The sequence below is a fragment of the Mobula birostris genome, chromosome 19, assembly GCF_030028105.1.
Source record: "Mobula birostris isolate sMobBir1 chromosome 19, sMobBir1.hap1, whole genome shotgun sequence".
NCBI classification, from domain to species: domain Eukaryota; kingdom Metazoa; phylum Chordata; class Chondrichthyes; order Myliobatiformes; family Myliobatidae; genus Mobula; species Mobula birostris.
In genome coordinates, this window is record NC_092388.1 from 4,855,067 (window position 1) to 4,872,895 (window position 17,829).

The 17,829-nt window shown below is 44.0% G+C and overlaps 1 protein-coding gene across 4 annotated transcripts in view; it reads right to left on the bottom strand.

The window, feature by feature from the left end:
- The window catches only part of thrb (thyroid hormone receptor beta), a 206,426-nt gene that overhangs the window by 23,695 nt on the left and 164,902 nt on the right, over positions 1-17,829 (bottom strand). For all 4 annotated transcript variants that reach the window (XM_072283152.1, XM_072283155.1, XM_072283154.1 and 1 more), the window contains exon 7: positions 7,335-7,481. In XM_072283152.1, the coding sequence (XP_072139253.1) occupies positions 7,335-7,481 (147 nt within the window). The remainder of the gene's footprint in view (positions 1-7,334; positions 7,482-17,829) is intronic.

Sequence of the window (17,829 nt, forward strand, 5' to 3'; positions counted from 1 at the left end):
TGAGGCCTGAGGGCAAACAACGAATTGTATTCGGCCCCATTACACTGTGCTGTTTATAGTGTTGAGCCAGACAGGTGTTCAGCACTCTCTGCCTGTGTTTATAGTGTCGAGACAGATAGTGTTCAGCGCTGTCTGCCTGTGTTTATAGTGTCGAGACAGACAGGTGTTCAGTACTGTCTGCCTGCGTTTATAGTGTCGAGACAGACAGTGTTCAGTACTGTCTGCCTGTGTTTATAGTGTCGAGACAGACAGGTGTTCAGTACTGTCTGCCTGCGTTTATAGTGTCGAGACAGACAGTGTTCAGTACTGTCTGCCTGTGTTTATAGTGTCGAGACAGACAGTGTTCAGCGCTGTCTGCCTGCCTGCGCCTGACCCATCTTTCTCTCTTCTTGCTACCCTGTAACCTCACTTTCTTGGACCCTGCAGCTTTGACCTCACTTTCCAGGACTCTGCAGTTTATGTTCTGTGTGTTATTTGTTTATATTTTTTATTGTTTGCATGAATTGCTCTTTTTCACACATTGGATATTCGTCGGTCTTTGTGACGTGGGGTTTTTCATGGATTCTATTGTGTTTCTTTGTTTTGTGGCTGCCTGCAAGAAGTGGAATCTCAAGGTTGTACAGTTTGATTATCTCACATCCAACTATCAATAATCCAGTTCCACTGCTGGTTCGGACCTAATTTTCATCAGCCTAATGTCAAATTCCGTGTCGCTGCGCCAACCCACCAGCACTGTTTTGGACGCACCATTAGCAGAATCAGCTGTTGGCACGGTCTTTAAACGAAGCAAGTCGTTCCTCTGCATTATTCTGCATTTATTTCTATAACCTGTGTTCATCGAGCCCCAATCATGCCTCCATTGAATAAGGGATGTGCTTTTTGTGGTGTAAAGTGCAAATACCATACGTTATCTGTACAAGGCAAGGTGGAATTTCTGAAATAGCTTGAGAATGGTGTGCCTGTGAAAAGCATATGTGACTTGTATAATAAAATACATGAAACAGGTTAGCTTGCAGGCCACATTCAGAAAAATAGCTAAGAAAAGTGCAACACAGGAGGCAACACTGGAAAATTCACTGCTGTCAGCTTTGGCTCAGCCAGATGTCCTGCACCAGCATCACCATTTCTTGAGGACGCTGCATCAATCTCAACATCGCCATCACGTCACGATGATTTAATCGTCTTTCAAGATGAAACACAGGACACTCCTGACGACCCCTACTTTGAGACATGCAACCCTGCTTAGTTGTACAATCCAACTCATTATTTTCAGAGCGGCAATAACCCAACTTCTGATGTGAGTAAGTGTGGATACCTTGTGAGGTATTTTGTCTGCAAAGTACTTCGATAAATTTCACTTGCTTTTCACTTGTTTCTTTTTCCTTCTTTATCCAAGGTGAGGTGATCATCAGGTGTTTATTTACTTAATCCTGACCTACCCACCAGTGATTCGGCAAAATCACTAATCCGGCACTGCACACGTCCCAGTTATTCCAGTTTTGTGGTGGTCAATCTGTGTAAGGTATACATACAGTATTTTGATAATAAATTTACTTTGAACTTTAAACTTCTATCCTCTTCTGAGTGTGCTCAGTTTACTGAAGATTACAAACAGCTTCAGACACAAGAGGTTCTGCAGATGCTGGAGATCTTGAACAAGACGCATAAAGTGCTGTAGGAACTTGGCTCGTCAGGCAGCGTATATGGAGGGGCAGAAACTGTCAATGTTGCAGCCCAAGATCCTTCATTGGGACATCTCAGAAAATCTTAGACTGGCACGTGGATGATAGAAAATGGAGGGCTATGTAGAAGGGAGTGGTTAGATTGTTCTTGGAGAAAGGTTAAAAAATCGGCACAGCATCGTGGGCCAAAGGGAACTGTGCTGTAGTTTTCTATGTTTAATAAGACCATAAGACATCGGTGCAGAATTAGGCTATTTGGCCCATCAATTTTGCTCTGATATTCCATCATGTCTTATTTATTATCCCTCTCAACCCCATTTTCCTGCCTTCCCTCCATCACCTCTGACACCCTGACTAATCAAGAACCTATCTACCTCTGCTTTAAATATACTCAATGTCATGCCTCCGCAGCTGCCTGTGGCAATGAATTCTACGTTCTATGTCAGCCCAAAAGATCAAATTTTTCTTCCCCTCCATAGAAGCTCTCTGTATTCACCAGCCGATGAAGGCTAAAGTGGTCAGCCTCCAAGCTGAACTCCTCCAGCAGGTACTAGAGAAATCCTCACCCAAAAACAGGAGCTGTCAATCTAAACCGGAAATAGAAAAAACCTGGAAACATTCTGGAAGTCAGGTCACATCTGCAGAAAGAGAAACAAGAGCCAAGATTCAAGATTCAAGTTTATTTATCATGTATACTTTGATAACAGCACCAAAGAACAATGTCACCAAGGGTGACATCTTCCAGGCAGTTCACAAAACTGCTTCTTCTTTTTCTTTCAAATATGGTTCTGTTACTATTGGAGCCTGTGATCTACATCTTGGTGGTGTGTTTTCTGTCCAATGGAGCAATCTGGCACTTCACTGTCTCTGAGAGGGTTCGGCAAGGCTTCAAACGAAGTGTTCGGCCTCAAGGCCAAGAAGCCTGGAAGCCTGGAGATGGGGTGCGAGTTCATGATCGACTCCATTTCTTGTCGGTCCCGCTGATTAAAGCGTCGAGGAAGATTGAAATCAACGAGGGCGAGAGCAGAACGCGAGTAGGTGTTCAGTGCTGTCTGCGGATAACCACTTCCGCTGCTTCCAGAGGAAGGTGCCTACGTTAGATTGGTTTCTCTCCCTCCCTAGACTGTTTTGATGACTTGTGGTTTCATGTTTTATATTCTGTGATTTTTGCTTGTTTTCACACGATTTGATCTTTGCACATTGTTTTCTTTGTTTCATGGCTGTCTGTGGGAAGATGAATCTCAGGGTTGTATACTGCATACATACTTTGATAATAAATGTACTTTGAATCTTGAAGCAAACAGTGTAATGCATCCATTGTGTTAAGAACCAGCTCACACTTTATGGTGAAAATCCTCTGCCCAACCTCCAGAATGTAATTATTACCTTAAATTTCCATGAGTTATATGAAAGGAGACCTGGGACCCCTGAACAGCGACTAAAACTCGGCAGTAAATTGGGCAAGAAACATAAAAACAGATAGTTAAAACTGCAATACAAACACGAAAAATGAGATTAAGGTTAATGGTGGCCCCTGATTTTCTGAGAAGCAGAGAAATAAAATCTCCAGACGTGAATGAGGAGCTTAAATAAATTAAGATTAGTAAAAAAAAAGTAGCATTGGAGACACTAAAGGGACTGAAAGATGACAAATATTCAGAATTGAAAGGAACTTAGGACATACTGTACAGTACAAAAGCCTTAGACGCACACTCACACTATTAGGGTGCCCAAGACTTTGCACAGTACTGTATTTGCCAATATGGGGTGGAGAGTAAATCTGGTGAGAGCAAAGGATGTTGGGAATGGCGAGGGTGGAGCACCACGGGAGGGGTGTGGGACAGGTGGCAGAGGAGGCGTGCCAGGGATGGGGAAGGGTTGGTGTGGATGCAGACACACCCGGCCCTGAGACACCAGGCAAGGTGACTTGATGTCAAACAATTGGTTTATTGATCATTACATATTGTCCCTCTGGTGCTTCCCACTCCCTCCCCGCACCCTTCCCCTTTCCCCATCCATGATCCCCCTCTCCCTGCCCCCTTCCCACTCTCAGTCCACAATACAGACATATATCAGAATCAGGTTTATCATCATTAACATACATCATGAAATTTGCTTTTTTTTGCAGCAGCAGTACAGTGTAATACATAACATTACAACAGTACAGTGCAAAGCTCTTAGGTAGCATATACTTATGTACCTAAGACTTTCGCACAGTACTGTAGAACAGCAGCACACAGTACAGGCTCTTTGACCCATGATGTTGTGCTAGACTATCTAAGAGGCCCTTAAGTGTCCCTAATGTATCCAATTCCAGCATCATCGCAGATTGGGTGTTCTAGGTACCCACCATTCTCTGTGTAAAAAAACACTTCGACATCCCCCCCTATACTTTCCTCCAATCACCTTGAAATATTTTCCCTCATAAGGACATTAGAAATAGGAGCAGGAGTCGGCCAACTGGCCTGTCGAGCCTGCTCCGCCATTCAGTAAGATCATGGCTGATCTGTCCATGGACTCATCTCCACCTACCTGCCTTTTCCCCATCACCCTTAATTCCCCTGCTATGATAAGAACATAAGATCTCCCACACTTTCCACATCCCACACACAGTAGAAACACAGCCCTGGAACCATTCTCACTACACTGTGCCCTGACGGATGAGGAGTGAACAAATATGAAGAATCCCTCTTGCTCAACACAGAGAAACTGCTGTAAAACTTTGCATTTAAAATCTTGATTGCTGTCCTCATATTAGCCATTTCTGCCCTGGGAAAAAAGACTGGCTGTCTACTCAATCTATTGCTCTTATCATCTTGTACACCTCTATCAATTAATGTGTCATTCTCTATCTCTCCAAAGAGAAACACCCTTGCTTGCACATTCTTTCCTCATAGGACATGTTCTCTAATCCAGGCAGCATCCTGGTAAACCTCTGGACCCTCTCTAAATATTCATATCCTTCTTGTAACTGGACACAATACTCCAAGAGTGACCTAACCAGAGATTTACTGAGCTGCAACATTATCTTGTGGCTCTTGAATCCGATCCTTGACTAACGAGGGCAAACACACCATTCTTAACCGCTCTACCAACTTGCATGGCAACTTTAAGGGATCTGGGGATTTGGACCCCAAGATCACTTTGTTCCTCCACACTGTTAAGAATCCTGCCAGTAAGACCATCCATAAGACACAGGAGCAGAATTAGGTTATTCGACCCATCGAGTCTGTGCCATTTCATCAAGGCTGATTTATCTCTCTCAACCCCATTCTCCTGCCTTCTCCCTGTAACCTTTGATGCCCTGACTAGCCAAAAACCTCTCAACCTCTGCTTTAAATACACTCAATGACTTGGCCTCCACAGCCTTCTGTGATAATGAATTCCACAGATTCATCACACTCTGGCTAAAGAAGTTCCTCCTCTTCTCCATTCTAAATGGATGTCTCTATTCCGAGAATCAGCGCCCTCTGGTCCTAGACTCACCCAGTATAGGAAACATTCTCTCCACATCCACTCTGTCTAGTGCTTTCAATGAGATCCCTCCTCATTCTTCTAAACTCCAGTGAGGACAGACCCAGAGCCATCAAACGCTCCTCATATGTTAACTCTTTCTTTCCAAAAATCATTCTTGTGCATCTCCTCTGGACCTTCTCGAATGCCAGCATATTTTTTCTTAGTTAAGGGACCCAAACTGCTCACAATACTCCAAGTGCGGTCTGACCAATGCCTTATCAAGCCTCAGCATTTCATTCTTGTTTTCATATTCTTGTCCACTTGAAATGAATGCAAACATTGCATTTGCCCTCCTCACACTGACTCAACCTGCAAATTAACTTTAGGGAATACTGCCCGTGAACTCCCAAGTCCCTTTGCACCTCTCATTTCTGAATTTTCCCCTCATTTAGGAAACAGTTGACAGCTTTATTCTTTCTATCTAAGTGCATGACCATACGCTGCCCTACACTATATTCCATCTGACACTTCTTGTCCATTCTCCTTCTGCAGACTCCCCACATCCTCAGCACTATCTGCCCTTTCATCTATCTTTGCATCATCTGCAAACTTGACCAGAAAGCCATCAATTCTATCATCCAAATCATTGGTATATAATTTTAAAAGAAGCGGTTCCAACACAGACCCCTGTAGAACAGCACTCCACGTTAGAAGCCAAATAGAATAGGCCACTTTTATTTCCACTCTTTACGTCCTGCTAGTTAGCCAATCTTCTATCCATGCTAGTATCTTTTCAGTTATACCATCTTGCTAAGCAGCCTCAAGTGCGGCACCTTGTCAAAGATCTTCTGAAAATCCAAGTAAACAACATCCACCGACTCTCCTTCATCTTTTCTCCCTGTTATTTCCTCAAAGAATTCCAAAAGATTTGTCAGGCAAGATTTCCCCTTAAGGAAACCATGCTGACTTTGGCCTATTTTATCATGTGCCTCTGAATTTTCATCCTTAGTAATGGATTCAAACATCTTCCCAACCAATTAAGTCAAGCTAACTGACCTATAATTTCCTTTCCTCTGCCTCCCTCTCTTTTTAAAGTGTAAAGTGACATTTGCAATTTTTCTGTCCTCCAGAATCATTCCAGGATCTAGTGATTCTTGAAACTTCATTACTAGTGCTTCCACAATCTCTTCAGCTACCTCTTTCAAACCCTGGGGTGTAGTCCATCTGATCTAGGTGACTTATCTATCTTTGTATCTTTGAGCTTCACAAGTATCTTCTCCTCAGTAATAGTAACTATACTCTCTTCTGCCCTCTGACACTCACGAATTTCTGGCATACTGGTAGGGTCTTCCACAGTGAAGAATGACGCAAAATACTTGTTAAGTTCATCCGCCATTTCTTTTTTAGTCCATTACTGCGTCTCCAGCATCATTTTCCAATATCCACTCTCGCCTCTCTTTTATTCGTTTGATATCTGAAAATACTTTTGGTATCCTCTTTTATATTATTGGCTGGCTTACCTTCATATTTCATCTTATCCCTCCTTATTGATTTTTTAGTTGCCTTCCGTTGTTTTTTAAAAGCTTCATAATCCTCTAACTTCCCACTAGTTTTTGCTATATTTTTGCCCTCTCTTTGTTTTTATGCTGCCCTTGACTTCCTTTGCCAGTGATTGGCTTATGGGGGGGGGGCGTAGAATACTTCTTTGTCTTTGGGATGTATCTATCCTGCACCTTTCAAATTGTTCCCAGAAACTCCAGCCATTGCTGTTCTGCCATCATCCCTGCTAGTGTCCCCTTCCAATCAACTTCGGCCAACTCCTTTCTCATATCTCTGTAATTCCATTTCCTCCACTGCAATACTGATACAGGCAACTTTATCTTCTCCCTCTCAAACTGCAGAATGAATTCTATCATATAATAATCACTGTCTTTTAAGGGATCCTTTACCTTAAGATCCCTAATCAAATCTCGTTCAAAGTAGATGTATTATCAAAGTATATATGTATTATGATATACTCCATTGAGATTATTTTTTTGCAAGTATTTACAGGAAAAAACAAGTACAATAGAGTTTATGAAAAACTATACATAAACAAAGACTGACAAACAATATTCAAAAGAGGATTTCTGTCAAGAAGGAAGATTCCAATATTCCACCAAAAAGAGTATAAAATTAATGAAATGAGAATCCTACCTCACAGAATATTGGTAGCTTTTTGGCAAAATCAACAACCCTTGTTATTGCAGGTGTGATAATTCTTGTAAACTCACTGAAGGCTTCCAGATCCACCTTGCTCCCTTCGGTAGCATTAATTATCGGTGCATGCCCGATTTCATCTGGCTGGAAAATGAACACCATGACACAAATAAGTTTCCACAATATCATTGGTCTGTTACGAGTGTAACATCCCGATGTCATACAATAACCGAGAAAAATAATAGATCTATGCTTTATTTTAAGGTGTTCCATTTACTGAGGATCCCTACCCCTCATCCCACAATCTCTTTGACCCACTACTGTCAGGAAGGAGGGACAGGAGCATCTGGACCAGGACTGTCAAACAGGGTAACAGCTTCTTCCCTCAGGCTGTGAGACTAATGAATACCCTGCCACCACCGAGACCTCGTCACTAGGAGCTGTTGGCAGTGTTCCTGTGCTGTGCACCACATACATTTTGAATTGCATTTTATTAACTTGGTTTGTGGTAATATTTTGGTTTATGTGTTATGTGTGATATCTATTTGTGGGTGCTTTGTGGTCTGGAGGAACATTGTTTTGTTTGGCTGTATAAATGTACAGTTAGATGGTAATGAACCTGAACTTGAACTTATTGATATTGGTTTATCATTGTCACATGTACTGAGATACAGTGAGAAGCTTGTTTTACATACAGATCAAATCTTTACACAGTGCATTGAGCTAGAATAATGTAACATGATAAAAATGCAGAATAAAATCATAAAAAATAGGAGCAGGATTAGGCCATTCAGCCTACTGAGTCTGCTCTGCTATTTGATCATAGCTGATTCATTATCCCTCTCAACTGAAAAAGTGCAGTGCTGGTATATGATAACGGGCAAGATCACAACAAGGTACACTGTGAGGCCAAGAGTCTTATTGTGCAAGAGGTCCGTTTGTGAGTGTGATAACAGTGGGTAGAAGCTGTCTTTGAAGCTGGTGGTATGTGCTTTTGGGCTTTTGTATCTTCTGCCCGATGGAACAGGGGAGAAGAGAGAATATCCGTGGTGGGTGGGGTCTATGCTGACTGATTTGCCAAGGCCATGAGAAGTGTAGACAGAGTCTACGGAGGGGAGGCTGGTTTCTGTGATGTGCTGAGCTGTGTTCACAACTCTCTGCAGTTTCTTGCAGTCACGTGCAGAGCGGCTACCGTACCAAGCCATTGTGCATCCGGACAAATGCCTTCTAGTGCAGTGTCAGTGCACCTTGCACACTAATTCCTCTGAACATGCTGGCCATCTTTTGCTTAAAGCTGAAAAGAGTGAGAAAGGAAAAAGCCTGGCTATCTTTCAAAGACAGACCTTGCACATCTGCATAATTCATGAATTGCTGGCCAGCAAACCAGCGCTCAGACAATTAACAGAATAGCTGTGGATCATTGAGTGACGACTTCCGACACCACTGCACTTACAGGTGAATATGCTGCTTTATTTCAAGGCTAGATTTAGTGTGGTAAACACAAATAAGACCATAAGACCCAAGAGCAGAGTTAGCTCATCATGGCTCATTTAATATCCCTTCTACCCCATTCTCGTGCCTTCTCCCTGACTAATCAAAAACCTATCAATCTTTGATTTAAATATACCCAATGACTTGGCCATCACAGTCACATGTTGGAAGTACATGTGACAAATAATGCTAATCTTTAAATCTTTCAAGAACATAGAACAGTGTAGCACAGAAACAGGCCCTTCAGTCCACAGGTCCTCTGCTTACCATTAAACTAATCCCATCTGCCTACACATGGTCTCCTTAAAATTATGCCCCATCATATTAGACATTTCTGCTCTGGGAAAAAGTTTCTGTCTATCCACTCGATCAATGCCTCTTATAATCTTGTACATCCCTATCAAATAGCCTGTTATCCTCTTTCACTCCAAAGAAAAAAGCTTTCAACCTTTCCTGATAAGACATGCTCTCTAATCCAGGCACCGTACTGGTAAATGTCCACTGCACCCTCTTTAAAGCTTCCACATCCTCCCTATAATTAGGTGACTAGAACTGAACACAATATTCCAAGTGTGGTCTCACCAGGATTTTATAGAGCTGCAACATTATTTTGTGGCTTTTGAGGTCAATCCCCCGACTAATGAAGGATAACACACCATACACCTTCTAAAAAACCCTATCAATGTGTGTGGCAACTTTGAGGGATCTATGGATGTGGACCCCCAAGATCCCTCCGTTCCTCCACAACGCCAAAACACCTGCTATTAATTTTCTTCATTCTTTTCCAGTTTCAACTCCATTTGTCACTTCTCAGCCCAGTTCTGCATCCTGTCAATGTCCTCTTGTAACCTTCTACCCTATCCAAAACACCACCCACCTCTGTGCCATCTGCAAACTAACCAACCAATCCTTCCACTTCATAATATGGTCACTTATGAAGAGCACAAAGAGCAGGGGCCCCAGAACAATCCCTGTGGAACACAACCTCCAGGCAGAATACACTCCATCCACTAACTCCTGTTATGTACCCCGTAACTGAGTTGCCAAACCAACAGAAATGGAACACTCGTTGGAGTCTGTGATTACTAGGAACTAATAAAGTTTTAGTAAAGAAATAAGTAATACAGTACACTAATTGCAAGGATATAAATGTAACAGGTTAGCAATGATAATACACACATATACACAGAAATAGGGTAATAGGAATCAATCAAGCTCTGTCGCAGTCTAGGGGTAAAATGATCAGTCTTAAGTGAAGCTGAGTTCAGTCAGTTTAGTGCAGTTCGAAGTAATCGCTGTTGTTGTACCATTGGAGGGAGGGAGGGAGGGAGGGAGAGGGGGGGAGAGAGAGAGAGAGATAGAGAGATAGAGAGAGAGAGAGATAGAGAGAGAGAGAGAGATATGCAGTTGGATTCGGGGAGACCTTCTGATGTTTTCTAATCCCGCTGTGGTCACTAACTGTGACCCCTCCATTTCGGATACGATTGTTTTTCCGCAGTGAACCCGGCACCCAGGCAAGGACGGACACACACCCCAGGTTCCCACCGATCGTACCTTTACACCCCGTGAGCCTCTGATCGGTTCCCGCGAACGGGTCCTCCACACTCCCACCAACTTGTGGGGGCACACTGCTCTTTCCAGGGTCTCGTGGCGTGTCGTGCCTTAGCAAACCTGTTCTTTTTATCCCCCTGCTGGGGTATCACCTGTCCATCAAACTTCAAACAGTTCAGGTTCAAAGCAACCGGTCTGTCAATATCTGAACTGTGTTTCTTTCTCGTTAATCTCTCTCTTCTCTCTTATTAGCATTTTGAATGTTTCTCCATTGTATTCCGTTATCTCTCTCATTAGCATCATCCGTCCGGTAGCTCTGCTTGGCGTCACACATGACACCCCCACCCTTAAAAGGATTTTTACTGTGGTAAAAATTATGGGCATGAATGCACGTTATAAGATACACACTAATATACAGGTAGTCATCAGCTATTCAGCTAATACAGAGAACTTTAAGTTTTAACACCTTGACAGACAATCAGCAATCACATTGTCCGTTCCTTTTATACGTTTTATCTTAATATCAAATTCCTGTAACACCAGGCTCCAACTTAGTAAGCGTTTGTTTTTATCCTTCATTGTGGCCAAAAACACTAATGGATTGTGATCAGTGTAAATTATCAGTGGTTTCCGTGCCGAACAAATATAAATCTCAAAATGTTGTAATGCCAGTATGATTGCCAGTAATTCCTTCTCCACAGTGGAATAATTTCTCTGATGGACATTAAACTTCTTAGAAAAATAAGCCACTGGGTGTTCAATTCCCTTCTTGTCTGTCTGCAACAGCACCGCCCCTGCTGCTTCGTCGCTAGCATCTGTTGCTAGGGAGAAGGGTTTTGAAAAGTCAGGCACATTCAATACAGGGTGGTGACACAGAATCGCCTTCAGACTCTCAAAAGCTTGTTGACAAAGGTCGTTCCACACAAACTTCACATTCTTCGGCAAGAGCTTAGTAAGAGGGAGGGTAATACCCGCAAAGGTTTTGCAGAACTTCCGCTAGTACTCCACCATCCCTAAGAACCTTCTCAGGGCTGTCTTGTCCGTCGGAATGGGAACTTCAGAGATAGCCCGCACCTTAGCCTGCATCGGTGCCAGCTGTCCCTGTCCTACCACATACCCCAGATAAGTGACCTTCGCGTGGCTGAACTCACTTTTTGCAAGGTTCACTGTCAGGCTGGCTTCAGACAGCCATTTAAACAGTTCCTCTACTGCCATAATGTGCTCCTCCCACGTGTCACTCCAGACCACTAAATCGTCAATATACGCTTCTGCGTTCTTTAACCTTTTTATCACTGAATTAATCATCCTTTGGAAGGTCCCTTGGGCGTTTTTCATGCCAAAAGGTAAAACATTATACTTGTATAACCCGGATGGAGTGACAAATGCTGAGATTTCTCTAGCCCGGTCAGTTAAAGGAACACGCCAGTACCCTTTCAGCAAATCGATCTTTGTGATGTACTTAGCTCTCCCCACTTTATCGATGCAATCGTCTACTCTTGGGATGGGGTAAGCATCAGTTTTTGTGATAGCGTTCACCTTTCTGTAATCTGTACAGAATCGTATGCTCCCATCGGCTTTCAGGACAACCACACAGGGAGAAGCCCATTCCAATTTGGATGGCCTAATAATACCTGTGGCTAGCATGTGTTCAATTTCTTTCTCCACTAGTTTGCCCTTCTCCAAGTTCATCCTATAGGGGTGTTGTTTAATAGGCTGATCTGATGTATCAACAACATCATGTACCGTCCCCTTGCATCACCTCGGGACATCCGGACATACATCTGCATGCCGGTTAATTAGCTTTATCAGCAGCTCGCTCTGTTCAGGGGTTAAGTGAGAGACCTTATCAGCAAGGTTGGCCAAAACAATAGAGTTCTCCAATCTGGTTGGCACCATATTTATCTTTTCAAGATGGGTTTTCCCCTTATCATTTGGCACCCCAGCCTCATTAACTTTCGTGATAACACCAACTAGATCTGCTTTCTGATCGTGGTAAGCTTTTAACATATAGAAACCATAGAAAAACTACAGCACAGAAACAGGCCTTTTGGCCCTTCTTGGCTGTGCCAAACCATTTTCTGCCTAGTCCCACTGACCTGCACACGGACCATATCCCTCCATACATCTCCCATCCATGTATCTGTCCAATTTATTCTTAAATGTTAAAAAAGACAAATTAATGTGTACTAATTGGGTTGGCTTACGTCTGTCCGGCGTTTCAATAACATAATTCAAAGAGTCTATCTTTTTAATCACTTTGTATGGACCGTGGAATCTCGCCTGGAGGGGGTTGGTTACCACTGGAAACAGAACTAAGACCCTATCACCCACTTGAAACACTTGTTCGCGGGCACGTCTATCATACCATTGTTTCATTTTAGTTTGGGAGTGTCATAAATTTTCATTGGCAAGGTCACAGATCCTTTTAAGCCTCTCATGAAATTCTAAAACATAATCAATCACATTGACTTGTACTGTCGGACTGGACCATTGCTCTTTCAGTAAGGTCAGAGGTCCTCTGGGTCGATGACTGAAGACAAGCTCGAATGGGCTGAACCCCGTTGACTCCTGAACTGTGTCCCTTACGGCAAATAACAGAAGAGGCAAGGCATCATCCCAGTCCCTAGCGTCCTCTTGACAATAAATTTTAATCATGGTCTTTAATGTTGCGTGGAATCTTTCCAACGCCCCTTGGGACTCTGGGTGGTACACGGAGGCCAAAATCTGCTTTGCTCCCATCTCATCCAACATCCATCGGAATGTGTGAGATGTGAAGACACTCCCCTGATCTGACTGGAGTTCCCTGGGCAGCCCCACCGTAGTGAACAATTTCACAAGCGCCTTTACCACTGCGGGAGCCTTAACGCTTGCCGGGGCACAGCCTCCGGAAACCATCATACTCATCACATACTCTCACCCACTCGCAGTTCTGGGCAGGGGACCAACAAAATCCACAATTATTCGGGAAAAGGTTCCCCGAAAGTGGGTATCGGTCGAAGGGGCGCTTCAGGCAGGACCTGGTTCGGCTTTCCTACCACCTGACATAAATGACACCGTCTACAATATTCAACAATATCCTTCCTCATGTTTGGCCAGTAAAACTCTTTCATAATTCTATCGACTGTTTTCCTCACCCCAAAATGTCCACCGAGAGGCATCTTGTGAGCCAGGTTAAAAATCTCGTCCCTATAAATTTTCGGCACTACCACCTGGTGTACCACCCCCCACTCCTCATCTGCGGGCACGGTACTTGGTCTCTACTTCCTCATCAGTACTCCCTCCTTCACATATCCCTTTTTATTTCTGCTTCGGAGAGAGCTGTCTCCATCAAAACGGTCAGCTCCTCGTCTCGTTCCTGTGCCTGTATAAATTCCTTCCTCGCTAATGATAAATCTGCCTCAACTCCCTCACTTCCTTCCGCTCCACTGTGCTCCTTCTTCTCACTTTCTAACCCCTCCTGGTACAAGGCTGGTAAAAACGTCTCAGCTAAATCTACATTCGCTTTGGCAGCCTTTCTGGACATGCGCCGAGTCACTGCGCAAACGGGATAAACCTGTGAGTCCATGGGCGGATCCTCAGTCCTGGCAGGCTGGCTTGTCAGCTTTACTGCTGGGTACACATCTCCGCCTGCAAGGTCGTTACCGAGTAAGACCTCCACGTCTTCCATCGGTAATTCGGGCCTCACCCCTATCGTGACCGGTCCGGAGACCAAATCACTTTTTAGGTGTATCTGGTGCAAAGGTACTGCTTCAGTCCCTTTCCCAATGCCTTTTATCACACTGGCCTCCCCAGTCTCGGTCTCTGCACTAAAGTCTAACATCCTCCTTAAGATCAATGACTGACAAGCCCCAGTGTCTCTCCAGATCCGTACTGGAACTGGGTTTGACCCCTCCTTCACCGACACCAATCCGGCCGAAATAAACTTCTCGCACCCTTCCTGAACTCCATCAGACCTCTTCTCCCCTAGCGGTTTGTTTGCCGGCTCAATACAGCCAGTCGGAGTCGTCGTTTTTCCTTTCCCCGTCTCCTTCTTTGGGGCAAAACACCTGGATGTAATGTGACCGGCTTTCCCACAATTATAGCATACGACCCCAGGAGACTTCCTACCAAACTGCTCCCAGTCTACCTTATCCTTCTCAATAGTCCCCGGCTTACTTTCTGGCGGACTTTCTCGGTCCTCTCGACTACCCTTCTGGTAGCTCTTACTCGGGGTAAACCTTGCTTTGTGTGTTAACGCGTACTCATCCGCTAACAGCAGTTGCGGCTAAGGTTTCTGCCTCTTTCTCATCTAGATAGGGCCTCAAACCTTCAGGGACACAACCTCTAAATTGCTCAATCAGTATTAGCTGCAGCAGTCTGTCATAATTCCCATTGACCCCTTTCGAAGCGCACCAACACTCACAATACATCTGCATCTCACTGGCAAACTCTAAGTACGTGCGGCCCCACTGCTTCCTCACATTCCGGAACCTCTGCCGGTATGCCTCTGGGAACAACTCATAAATCCTGAGTATAGCCTCTTTCACCACATCATACCTCTGGGCATCTTCTGCTGACAATGCTGAGTAAGTTTGCTGAGCCTTCCCCTTAAGTACGCTCTGAAGCAAAACAGCCCACTTATCCCTTGGCCAGTCCTGTCTTGCAGCGACTTTTTCAAAATGTGAAAGTACCGATCAACATCGGCCTCCTCAAATGGGGGAACCAGCCTAACCTCCTGGGTTGCCCTGAACCCTCCACCTTGGTTCGGCATTTGGCCCCTCTCTAGCATCATCCTTAACTTCTCCAGCTCAAACTCCCTTTCCTTCTCTCTCTCTTCCCGTTCTAACTGCTTGTCTTCTCATTCTAATTGCTTCTCTCTCTCTCTTCTCATTCTAGCTGCTTGACTCAGAACTCGTGCTCGAGTCTTAATTTTTCCATCTGCAGCTGCACTGCCTCCTCACCAGGTTTACTCATAGGCACCACCTCCAGCTCCTCGTAGGGAAACACACCTTTAGAAGCATAATGCTCAACGATAGCTCTGTGCATTTCCGCTCTCCTCATTGTCAGCTTCCCCTTAAAAAGATTCAACCGTTTTGCAACAGTCGCCAATTCTGATTTCCTGGCATCCTCTAATGCCTCCAAAGTTGGCGCCTTTAGAAATTCCTCAATCTCCATTTCTGCTGTTTGCCCTCTTTTTTTACTTTCGGGAATTTTAACCCAATCAACTTACCCAGTCCCAAATTTTTGGCGTTAAAAATCCCGGATGAGATCCCCACTTATGTTACGTACCCCGTAACTGAGTTGCCAAACCAGCAGAAATGGAACACTCGTCAGAGTCTGTGATTACTAGGAACTAATAAAGTTTTATTAAAGAAATAAGTAATACAGTACACTAATCGCAAGGATTGAAATGTAACAGGCTAGCAATAATAATACACACATATACACAGAAATAGGGTAATAGGAATCAAACAAGCTCTATCGCAGTTTAGAGGTAAAATGATCAGTCAAGTGAAGCAGAGTTCAGTTCAGTGCAGTTCGAAGTAATCACTGTTGTTGTACCGCTGGAGGGAGGGAGGGAGGGAGGGAGGGAGAGGGAGGGAGGGAGGGAGGGAGAGAGAGAGAGAGAGAGATAGAGATAGATAGAGATAGATAGAGATATGCAGTTGGGTTCAGGCAGACCTTTTGATGTCTTCGCAGTTGGTTTTGGGGAGACTTTTTGATGTCTTCCAATCCTGCTGTGGTCACTGACTGTGACCCCTCCGTTCCGGATATGATCGTTCTTCCGCGGTGAACCCGACACCCAGGCAAGGGCGGACACACATCCCAAGTTCCCACCGATCGTACCTTTACACCCTGTGAGCCTCTGATCGGTTCCCGCGAACCGGTCCTCCAAACTCCGACCAACTTGTGGGGGCACACTGCTCTTTCCAGGGTCTCATGGCGTGTTGTGCCTTAGCAAACCTATTCTTTTTATCCCCCTGCTGGGGTATCACCTGTCCATCAAACTTCAAACAGTTCAGGTTCAAAGCAACTGGTCTGTCAATATCTGAATTGTGTTTCTTTCTCGTTAATCTCTCTCTTCTCTCTTATTAGCATTTTGAATGTTTTTCCATTGTCTTCCGTTATCTCTCTCATTAGCATCATCCGTCCGGTAGCTCTGCTTGGCGTCACACATGACACTCCTTATATGGGCAAACTAATTCTGAATCTGCACAGTCAGATTTCCCTAAATCTTATGCCTCCTGACTGAGCCTATGATGGGGAATCTGGCCAAACACCTTACCAAAATCCCTATACACCACATCCACTGCTCTACCTTCATCAGCTTGTTTTGTCACTTCCTCGAAGAACTTAATCAGGCTCGTGAGGCATGACCTGTCCCTCACAAAGCCATGTTGACTATCCCTAATCAGCCTGTGCTTCGGCAAATGCTTGTAAATCCTGTAATTTTCTCCAATAGCTTGCCTACCACTGAAGTAACACTCATTGGTCTATAATTCCCAGGATTATCCCTACTTCCTTTCTTGAACAAAGGGAAAACATTTGCAGACATCCCACCCTGCAAAAACTAATTTCAGGGAGATAGCACCACCATTTCAGGGAGGCAGCACTCCCGCCCCCCCGCAACCCCATATCCCACCCCCCCCATCACCCGCCCCACCCCCCCCATCGACCTCCAAGGGCGCATGTATACGGGACATTTGATTATGAAAGAACACAATTTATTTGACACATATTGAAACTATTTACACACACACACACACACACACACACACACACAAACACACACACACAAATATATATATATTCCTTGTTGAGTATTTTGTTGGCAATCTCAATGCTAATGCAAATAGCTTTTCTATTTCTTTTGCAAACTTGTACTGTGATGTGGCTCTGCTCAAAGAACTGTGATATACTTGAGCAGCCTTCCCTGCGATTAGCCTCCCTAATATGTTGTGGTCCCTAAAAGAAATAAAAGCATAAGGTGTATCCTTATTATATTGTCTTATGTAATACTTTTGTTTAGTGATTTTGTCTAATCAGTAAACCAATCTGTAATCAGTAAACCAATCTGTAATCTGTAAACCAATCTGTAATCTGTAAACTGGGTATATGCAGAAAATGTGATATTAAAATATGTACTTATATATTATCCTGGAGTCGTTTTTTAATTCTATTACAACTTTAAGCACATTTACAGGGAGCTTGGCCTCATCATGTAAGACATGAATAGAGTAGCTCCTTAGCAGCTAGCCAGCTAGTTTAAATAACGTTAGCTATGCTAATGAACGAATGACACCTGTTAAACTCACCTCAACATGTCTTTTACAGTCTTAACCCACCATGGGCAATAGAAAAGTCACTGTCGCAAACAGTGCGGCGAGCAACACTGTCATTATTTTGACCCCTATTAGGCAGGGGTACACTTTAGTGTAGTCCGGGGTGAATTGTGTTTTATATTTTCTTT